The 10,999-nt window shown below is 41.1% G+C and overlaps 1 protein-coding gene across 1 annotated transcript; it reads left to right on the top strand.

Annotated features, from left to right (window-relative positions):
• Positions 1-348: 348 nt before the first annotated feature.
• On the top strand, positions 349-7,985 carry RAP2B (RAP2B, member of RAS oncogene family). Its single transcript, XM_043595082.1, has one exon. It carries the CDS (start codon positions 500-502, stop codon positions 1,049-1,051), a length of 552 nt encoding a protein of 183 aa, XP_043451017.1. The 5' UTR covers positions 349-499; the 3' UTR covers positions 1,052-7,985.
• The last annotated feature ends 3,014 nt before the right edge of the window (positions 7,986-10,999 follow it).

Here is a 10,999-nt window from a genome sequence, read left to right as displayed (position 1 = left end):
CCGGGCTGCGCGCGGCGAGTAGGAAGCCCTCGCCCCGCGGAGGCTGCGGGAGAGAGCGCGATGGGCCGCGGCGGTGGGCGCACGCTCTACGGGGACTCATGCCACGCGCGTCCCGGTCCGGCGCGCAATTAGCAGCCACCTCCGCAGCCCGCCGCCACCGCCTCTTGGCCCTCCCGGGCGGCCGCGGCGAGGAACTGCAACCATCGCCTCGCACGGGCTGCCGGCATTGTCCTCCCGGTCCGCCGCCAAGGCTGCCGCTGCCGCCGCGGGCTGCTGCGGGGCCCCGGACCCGCGCCCCAGGGACGCGCCGCCGCCTTCGCCGGCCGGCTCCCGGCACCCTGTTTGGTGAATTCTGAGCCTGGCGCTCCCAAGCCACGCTCTCGTAGCTTTTTCCTGCAGAGCCGAGGAAGAGGAGAAGTCCAGCAGCCGAGCCCAGGCTTTCCCCCGCGCGCAGCCCCGACGGGGCCGCGGCAGGCGCGGCGAGAGCGCCGACGGAGCCATGAGAGAGTACAAAGTGGTGGTGCTGGGCTCGGGCGGCGTGGGCAAGTCCGCGCTCACCGTGCAGTTCGTGACGGGCTCCTTCATCGAGAAGTACGACCCCACCATCGAGGACTTCTACCGCAAGGAGATTGAGGTGGACTCGTCGCCGTCGGTGCTGGAGATCCTGGACACGGCGGGCACGGAGCAGTTCGCGTCCATGCGGGACCTGTACATCAAGAACGGCCAGGGCTTCATCCTCGTCTACAGCCTCGTCAACCAGCAGAGCTTCCAGGACATCAAGCCCATGCGGGACCAGATCATCCGCGTGAAGCGGTACGAGCGTGTGCCCATGATCCTAGTGGGCAACAAGGTGGACCTGGAGGGCGAGCGAGAGGTCTCGTACGGCGAGGGCAAGGCCCTGGCCGAGGAGTGGAGCTGCCCCTTCATGGAGACGTCGGCCAAAAACAAAGCCTCTGTGGACGAGCTGTTCGCCGAGATCGTGCGGCAGATGAACTACGCGGCGCAGCCCAACGGCGACGAGGGCTGCTGCTCGGCCTGCGTGATCCTCTGAGGCGCCCACGGCTGCCGCGCGCCGGCCGCGCTCTGCGCACAAAAGCCAAACGCACCCGACTCTAAATGTGATTCCTCTTCTTGCTTTGAGATTGGAGACGACTTTGCATTGGCCGGGGTGTCCCGGGAGCCCGGCTGGCCTCTACGGCCGGCGTCCCCTGCCTCCGCCCTGTGTCCGAAGGGGTGTCCCGTCCTCACCATCCGAGACCCGGTGGAAATGTGGCTCTTGGCAGCATGTACGTTTCTCATTGATTTTGGTTGACGCATATTTCCCCCGTTTAAATAGCCGTTAGGGCTCTGTATTATTGGCAGCTTGACACCAGCAAGCGAAAGTTTCAGCCTGGAAAAAAATGGGGTGGGGAGGAAGAGGACGGGGAGAAGGTGGAAAGGGAGGGGGGATTTTTTTTTTTTTCTTCCAACAGCCCTTTTCTAGTTCCAAGTTTTAAATACATGGAAGGAAGTCCGGGAGAACCAAATGAAGGAGCAGGAGGAAGGGAAGAAACTTTTGTTTTTTTCCTTGTTTTCCAGGAGTAGCTGGAAATTGAGATCGGGTTCCTTTTCTGCCAGCTTGGAAGGGCAACCCTGTGACTGATTGTGATTCTAAGGATGTCTATGCAAAGTTGGATTCTTGTTACAGTGTATCCAATCTGAAGTATGCACATCTGAACTGGGACTGTAAACACTGATGCCAATACAGTGTGGGGTGCCAGAAAGTGTCTGCTGATATTTGTGGAAAAAAAAAAATCTATTTTGTTTACCTACTGTATCAAAGGGGAGTCTGGGGGAGAACGGTAGTATTTTTTTTTTAATCAGCTGTGAAAAAAAATGTTACAGATCTGCACATTTTTTGTGTGTACTATTTGTGTGTGTGTGTGTGTGTGTGTGTGTGTGTGTGTTTAAGTTTAGCCTTTTGTTCTTTTTGGTTGGCAGTGACAGGTTTTGATGACTAGCTCTTTAAAATACAGTACAAAGACTTCAAAAATGTGATTCAGGGCCCCCAGCACCCCTGTGTCTGCAGAGTGCCTTCAAAACTCAGCTGTTCCAGCCGGTGCCAACCTGTGAACTCCCCACCATGTCCCAGAATCTGCTATTCCCCAAACCACTTCCCAGTTTCCTTTCTGTAATCTTCCTGAAGGAGCCAGGACAATAGGGCCTGTTGTTTGGTGAATTTTAGTATTTCCAGCCTTTAAAATGTAATTTCCATGTCTTGCAATGTTTTTTTTTTTTCTTTCCTTTTTTTTTTGTTTTAATTTTGCTTCATTTTGTTCAAATGTTCAGGTATTTAGCTCCCCTTTTATATTATTTTTTAAAAAAAAATTTTGGTTATCTGTTCTAGGGTGTTCCTCCAGAAGCAAAGAGCAAAATTTACTGTTGTGATGTACCAAGAGAATTCCAAGTAATTGTAATTTTTAATTCCAGACACGGCGTTTAATCATTGTCTCTTCGTTTTAAGACTTTTAATACAAATGTCATTTCTAAAGAAACAAACCCAAAACTATTGTTTGTGTTTCTGTGTTTCACATTCAGTGATTTAATAGAGGATCGTGGCCGAGGTGGATAGGGGCAGGTGCATGATGTCCCCCCCACCCCCACCCCATGGAAGTATCTCAGTGACAAGTTGGGTGACATTATTCCCAACTCCTTAAATATGGGAAAAATCATAAAGGTCTAGGAAGCCCTGGGGATATGGCCATTACCATTTACTATAATATAAGCAGGATATTGCATCTGTTCTGCTGACATGGTGCAGTTTACCTCACTATAGTAGGGAAGGGGAGAAACCGGCTGCTAATACTGCCTTAGATTTGGTGACGTCACCATCCACCTGACCAGGCAGGGTAGCGCTTTTAACTTTTCTTTCTTCTCCTTTTCTTCTTTAGCGCTTTTAACTTTTCTTTCCTTTTTCTCCTTTTCTTCTCTTCTTTAATGTTTTGTTTGATTACATCACATCCCAAGTCAAAAACACGTTTGAGGAAGAGGACTTCCCATTCTGAATTCGCACCCAGTAGTGTTTTCTGCAGTACATTTGTATGGGTTGTAGACAGTATCTCAACACTTAAGGTTTTGATTTGAAAATAGATCATTAGATTAAAAAAGAAGAGAAAGAAAAACTAAGACAAACCCCTTACTCATTAAACTGCAGTTTGTGTACCATTTTGACCTGGTGACATTTTCTAACAGTAGGAGGCAGTGTGAGTTTCTGACTCGAGTTTTGTTTTACTTAGAGGCCGCTTTACGAATATAACCTCTAAAGAATAAAAGATATAGAACTAGATATCAAGAGCCCATTATACATCTTTGCTGTGTGAAGTGTAGCTGAAGTCTTCTGAAGGGTCTTTTGACAGATTTATACTGTTGGGGAAGCCAAAAGAAGTTCCAAGCCACAGGCATTTACAAAGCTGTACTAACATCTTGCCTTAAAAATGTGCCCTTGACCAGGTGACCTCTCACTCACTCTTCCAGAGTGGAAGAGGAATAGAGAGTTTGCCTGTGATGGTCCTATGGCCATTTTTTTTTTTCATTCTTATGATCTCCCATAAGTTTAGAATCAGACTCAGTTGGACGGCAGTATGTATACTGTAAATAGAAAAGGAAAACAACTCAAATTTATGTATTGCAAATATTAAGTCTTGCATTTGAGTAAATTTAGTCCTTCGATAGGTCTAAAGTGTTGAGATTTCTGAAGACATATACCAAATACTATGTGAAGGAATTTTTTAAAGGCATTTGGTGACTTTCTTTTTGTTTTGTTTTGTTTTGTTTTTTAGAAGCCTTTTGACATAAAGTGCTGCCAACTATCTAACTTAAGACATGTATATAGTCCTGAAAGGGAATATTTGAACATGGAAGTTGGGGAATGAATTAGCTTGCTGGGTGCATTAATCATCTTCACACAGGATTTAGTCACTTGCATGACTAAATTCTTTATGGGTCTAAGATGCCAGGGCAGAAGATTTTAATATGCTTTTACTGAGTACTGTAAAATAAATGCTTTTTGGATTCTCAATGAAAGCAATTTTGTGTGTGCCTGGAGCAGAAAAGTATTAGTTCTGAGTTTTGTAGCTTCTTCCATTATTTTCTTGACAAAATCGGGAGACATTGGGGGCATTGTTTTAAAGAATATGTCGGTTTATTTGGCTACCAAGAACCCCTTGTAGTAGTATGGTGTGAAAAGATAAGAGCATTTGTTTCCATGGAAAAGTTGGGCAGCCTTGAGAGTGTTCAAGGAAATGAGGGAGCTTGCTGTGAGGCCATCACCTGCCCAAGAGAAACTGGGTGAGAAAGGAACCTTTATCTTGGAGAGCAAAAGTTAACTTTTTAAACTTGACCCCTGCTGCTTTTTAACAGCTTTTCCTTTTGGTCCCTGTCATCCAAGCTTTATGTCATTTCAAAGTATTATTTTTGTCCTTCCTTGGTAATAGTCTTAGAAAAGTTGAAGGTATCATCAGAAGTCTAACATTGTCACGTTTGGGAGTTACGGTTCCTAAGTAAAACAATTTTCCATGTTGTTAACTGTAGAAATAGACTTCATTGAATCAACGTTTTAGGATCAGATCACTTTGGGGTTAGAATTCTTTAAATCTGTGAGACTGCGCACTTTTAACCTTTCTGTAGGAGGGGACCCTAAAATGCTTCATTTTTTTGGCCTTTTCTGGTAGTTTCAAAAGTGTTTTCACCAACATATTAGTGTGCCTTTTGAGTTATAGTTCAGTATTCCTCCCAGTAGGATGGGAAAGTGAGAGAACACTGCTTGTAGCAGCTGGTCTTGAGAAATAGTTGCAAAATGCCTGGACCTCCACTATCACAAAGTGTGTATTCATTTTTACAATAGCTGGAATGAACCATGTACTTATAAAATAAACAAAGACTTAATTTAGAGATCACCACTGTCAGTTAATTGGGAAAAACTTGCTAATACAAATGTCCTTGTGAAAATGTAGCAAATTTTTAAATACTACTAGTAGAATGTGGTATTTTTTATTACACTATTTTACTCAGACTTCTAGGAATAATTGAGTGCATTTGATTGAACATGGTACTAGTTCCAGAAAATATATTTAATAACAATGGATTATGATGGTTTGAGAAGGCTTCAGGACTATCCATCCAGTCCAGAGGTTTTTAAACTTGACTGCATATCAGAATCACCCGGAGGTTAAAACAGGTATTGTTGGGTCTTTCTTCTAGTTTCTTATTTAGTATGTTTCAATATAATCTCATAATTTTCATTTCTAACAAGTTTCTAGGTGATGCTAATATTGCTGTTCCAGGGACCACACTTTGAAAACCAATAAACTAGTCCAAATTCCAAACAAGTGCTACATCAAGAGCCATGTAGACATTTAGGGACAGAGACCCAGGTCATACATTTTAGAGTGCTGCCTACCATAAAGTCACAGAATAATCTTGACTGAAACTTATAGCTGAAGAGGGCATAGACCATTTACAGTCAGACTGTTAAACTGTGGAGTGTGGAATGGTATAACCACAATGCAGATAGAGTGTGTGACCATTTTCATGTTATTATGTAAACAGTTTGGCTGTGGTTTTCAGTGCTAACCTCAGAAGTTGCCTAAAACAAGAAGGTAATAAGAATAGGGGCATGGCCTCAGTAATCAGAATCAACGTTTCTTCCCCTCGAAAATACTGAAAAGAATGTCTTAGTATTTGTTGTCTCTTTGTTTCAAGATTAAAAACCAAGGCTTTTAACTTTCCACATATCCTAGCAAGGATTCTAAAAAGAAAAAGTGAAAGAAATACTAGAGAATTTAAGTCTTCGTGTCGTGGTGAGCACATGTTTGTGTCTGTATGCTTGTACGTAAATACGTGCACTCAGTTTCTTAGATGGACTTTCCAGGAATCTGTTGGTTCATTGTCCTATAGTTACAGTTATTCATTCTGGGACAGCATATACCATAAACTGCCATGCATCTTGTTTTCTTATGCATCCCAATCTTTTGGAACCGTGACCTGTTAATCTGGTTTGTAAATTGGAGGGGGGAGTTATTTGTAGACTTCCTTTGGTTTTAAACAGACACCTTTGAGGAAATATTTTCTCAGAATAGGAGAATAGAAAGTATGTGCTTTTTCGTCCCACTGACTAAACTCACATTTTTGAAGTAAATCATCTGACAAAATTATATGTGGCTATGTTTATCAGGGGTTTGAATATGTTTAGTTGGTTTATTTGTGGCAATGGCGCAAATGTAACAAAAACATTGCTTTTTTTAACAGAAAAGAGAAAGATTAGTGATGCCTTCAGAATACCAGTGACCAAAAAAGGCCTGAGATTATTTCTTGATTGTTAAAAATATCTTTGCAGTGGAAGTTTGTAAACATAGCTGCAACTGATTTATTCATTATTCAACAAGTATTTATTGAGCACATACCATTAGCTGTGGTGTAAGGACTAATGCTTAAATAGGAGGGAGCCAGGCAAAAGAGCAACATAGTCCTTTTATCACGGCCAGCTGTGAAAATAGCATATATTAAACAATAGGAGTATATGCAGAAGTTCAGCTCCACATGCCATCAATTATAATATAATACTGTGAGTCTGTCTGGCAGGCAAGAGAATAGGCAAATTTGTTGAGAATTGGAACTTTCCTTTAAAGGATATATGGATATTGCAAATAAAAATGAATCCCATGAGGTTTGAGTAACTAATAGTTGTTTTGTTGCATGTGGAACTCTGTAATTTTGTGCATCGTTTCCAACTTCCGTTTTGAGGTTAGCTAAATTTGAACATTTAGAAATAGGAGATCAGTTTGCTTCCATATTTTCATGTCAAAGGGAAGAAAGAAAAATGGAACAAAAGACATGAGATTCGTTGTTACTGTTTGTCAAAAAAAAAATTAAATGAGCACACAAAAACAAAATACAATTGAAATTATTTTCTTTACAGAAAGAAGAAATTGTTGGCACACAGTCTTGGTGTTCTTCATGAGAAGAAGATTCAGGGTAGGGTATCTCTTTTGTAGGAGATAATCTAAAAATGTGTGCCAAAGAATTAAGCTGATGCTTTAAGTTTGCTAAGGGTATAGTGATTTTCTACAAAAGCTCTTGTTCTCACGTCTTTGGTACTTATTGGAAGAAGGCAATCAACTCTGAGAAGGAAGTGTTGGGCAACAAGCTGTAAGAGGTGACAATAATAGCAATTATTGTAAAATCATATAAATTGAAGGGAGTTGTAACTATTAACCTCCTGCAGTTTGCAAGATGATTTCTAGTGACTGTTTTATGTAGACTATCTCCTGAATTAACAAGATACTTTTTCAAATGTGGAAATTTAGAGAATTACAGAGAGCAGAATAGTTCATCTGAAGGTACTTCACTGCGTATTTTTTTAATCTGATTATAGGACCACTTACGAGATGCAAATTTATTACTTATAGTTTTATAGCTAAAGCAAAGGTCTTAATATTTTACATCTGACCATTTGTAAAAAGTTTCAAAATTTGGTTTTAGTCATGAACTCAGAATATTTTAATGTTCCTTAATATTATACATTTTAATATAATATTTTTAAACATTCTCTTCAAAGACTAACCTTATATTGAATTATATCTCATTCAAGAAAAGAGCCTCCAAGGAAATCTGTACTAGCATAATTCTATATGAACATACATGTCAACAAAATATGTTTTAAAATGCATTTTAGACAGTTTTTCATTCTACATCCATTGTAAGCGGGTAAGGGAACTGCAGAAGTGTATTTCTAAGTTTGATTTCAACATCGTCTATCCTCTAGTAGAAAAAGGCTTGAGTTTGGAGTTCTTTACTCTGAATTTGGCTATCTTAGCTTTACTTCATCATAGTACTTGCTGTTTTTCTTTGTGTATACCATTCCATTCATCCACGTGTGATTCGTGCAAATGGTTTTCTCTGTCACAAATGTAATCTGTATTAATTGATATAAAAAATCTAAGAACTGATTACCTAATGACTATATAAATGTGTTTTCTGTGTAATAGTGTAAAGAGAGAAGTCTTTTTCACGCTATGTAGTCCAGACTGAAACAGATCCAACGAGTTAGAAAAAACTGCCGACTAAACAGACATTACCTTCAGGTTTGGGTATAGAGCCTGTGTTTCGTTTTAAAAAATAATGAAGGAAGTTTTTAAAAAAATGCACTCAGTCATGGGAATGTTCATTTTAAGGTACTTGGGACTGCCTAAAAATATTTCCAGACTATCTCTTCTTCGTCACTGTTGGGCAGAGGTCAAAAGATGAGAACCCAAATGCATTCTCTTATTTAAAGGGAATCTTTTACCTTGAAAGGCAGGGACAACAATAAACAAAAACCTAACCCAAAGAACAAGACTTTTTCCTACATTTTTGTATAAACCAGCACTTATTTTATTATTGAGGAAGCATAAATAGTGGGAAGGGTGATAAAGTATTTTCCTCAGTCATTTTGGTAGCCTTCAGCAGGTGGTTTGGTACCCTTGACGTTAAGGCAGGAGAGTGTGATGGAGCTGAGAGGGGAATCAACCGCAGGGCAGGCTGATACGGAAGTGTTCCACATCACACCCGCACTCCTGCCTGCCTCCAGTACAGAGCGTTTCCTCCTGTTCAAATTTGTGATTCATTGTGACTCAGGATTTACTGAGGCTTAGTTCTGCTACTAGCCAAGGGTGAAGAAGTCTATGGGATGGCGTGGTAATGCTACTGTAATAAATTTGACTCTAACTCAGGGTTTCTCAACCTCAGGACTATTAATGCTTTGGGCTCGATAACTCTTTCTGTGGAGGGCTGTTGTCCTGTGCATGTTAGAATGTTTAGCAGCATCCCGGCCTCTACCCACTAGATGCCAGTATAACCCCCGCAACCCAGCTGTGACAATCAAAAATCATCTGCAAACATTGCCAAATCATTCGTTGGGGCCAGGGGCATAAAAGCCCCTGGTTGAGAACCATTGCTCTGGACTTGTCCACGTAAAAATGGAGGAGGCAGGCATAAATCAGAGGAGAGAAAGGTTGGACCTATAGTAAACTTAGAAGACTTTCCTTACTCCAAGAAACTATTGTGAAATCCAAGCTTAAAAAAAAGGGGGGGGGATAATCACTTTGATCAGCTCATTAAATCCATATGAAAGAGACAAACACAGTATTCAGGGATTAAGATTTATCGGGCATTTTACTTACCTGGAAGGAAGGTTTGCTCTGGATGGGGTGATAAACTTGGATGGTCAGAGAGCACCTCAGGGCATGCTGACAACTAAGTAGAGGAACCTGGATGTATAGGAGGAATCCTGAAAGGGAGATCAAGGGCAACAGTGTTTTAGTTTTGTTTGGGGTCCCTTAAACCTCCATCGGGAGACATCTGGGAGGTGTTCAGCCTTACTCAGCTTCCTCCACTTCACCTCACAATCTCTTCCCTGTTTATCCAGGCCCCTATTCAACATCTGGACTCCTCACTTTGGGGGAGAAAGGATGTGTTTTATGCATCCTGTCCCTCTTTATTTTGCCTTACTATTCCTCCCTCCCTCCCTCCCTCCCCCCCTCCCTTTCCTTCCTTCCTTTTTCTTAGCTACCTTCAGAATAAATGACCGTGTGTCCAGGGTGGACTCCTGCTGGTTAACTGCACGCACCTACTTGTGTCCAAACCCCTTAGCCGGGCTGTCAGGAAGGAGACGGCAAAGGCAGTGGTGATTGCTTTGTAATGAAGTGCCTCTGGAATCTGGAGTCTCAAGCCAGCACATATGCTTTGGCTGCCAAACCCTGAAACACAGCGTTAAGTATCCTGTCAGCAAGTTCATTAATGTGGAATTAACTCAGTGACCACGGATATTTGATTAACTCTGAACCAGACATGGTTGTTTTTGTTCTTAAGTTTTAAGTGAAATAGGTATTTTCAAACCTGTGCAATATACCCCTAAAAACTTTAAGCAGCCAGCCAATTAGACACCCTACCTGGTGGGACAACTGTGAATCTCCATTTCATAGCGGGCACACTTGGAAACCTACCATTCCTAGTAAGTAGGAGACATAACAGTTTTGTCACTGAGCGAGAACAATCTCCAAGCCCATCAAAAGGCTCCAAGCAGCCAGAAGGGGCTCTGTAAGAAAGGTAGGCAGTAAATGAAATAATTCTATACAATAAAGTACTGTTTGGTGAGAGTGGATGAGTGATTTGGATGCTTTACAAACTTGCTTCCCAAATTTAGGAATAATCTTGTATTAGAACAAATGGTGTTAACAGAAATCCTTCATTCTCTGTAGTATCTTTGTATTAAGTCGAAAACGGAAACATCAGATTTAATTGGCAATGTGATCACAATTTAGATAGAGAGAACAGATTTGGTTTATCTAAATTTCCTGTTTTTCTTATACTTGGTTTTCCTCTTTTATAATCATCTGTGCTGTTCTGCAACATTTTTTTTTCTTATCTCCAGCTTTTATTGGCTTTGCGGAGTGTTATGTTTTCTGTCTAATTAAAAAGTTTATAATGATAGAAATATTCAGTTATGAATCATTATAGCCAGTAGCCAAGAAAATATATGTGTTCATAAATTTAAACACATAAATTAATTGTATAGGATCTTTTTGCAATGTCATTATTTGTGTTTACCTTTTATAGCTTAGAATGATTTTCCAATGCGATGCTTTCCATGGAAAGGAAATTCTCCCTTTTCTTTGATTAATTACCATTTGACTCCTGTTTGAAAAAAAAAAGTAGTAATTATTAAAGTACTATCATGAAGGCTCTCTAGTTTACATTTTGTAGCAAATTACTAACAACTTTTCTTTTTAACCTTTTCCTCAAAGAAGTATCATTTATGAAGAGGAAAAAAAAGCATGAATGGAATTACCCAAAAGTCATACAGTAGTTATTTGGATTTATCATGGCGGTGGTGATTTTGGCAAAATATTTGCCCTCTTAATTACAAGTAACATAATTGATTTGTACTAGCCTATAGGGAAGCATCAAAAATGCATGCACAGTG

This window comes from Prionailurus bengalensis, chromosome C2, assembly GCF_016509475.1.
Source record: "Prionailurus bengalensis isolate Pbe53 chromosome C2, Fcat_Pben_1.1_paternal_pri, whole genome shotgun sequence".
In the NCBI taxonomy this organism is placed as follows: Eukaryota; Metazoa; Chordata; class Mammalia; order Carnivora; family Felidae; genus Prionailurus; species Prionailurus bengalensis.
The sequence above is the reverse complement of the archived record's forward strand: the minus strand, read 5'-3'. Positions and strand labels throughout refer to the sequence as shown.

Excerpts from the sequence above, each read along its gene's own strand:
- RAP2B (XM_043595082.1), top strand. The coding sequence starts at position 500 with ATGAGAGAGTACAAAGTGGTGGTGCTGGGCTCGGGCGGCGTGGGCAAG.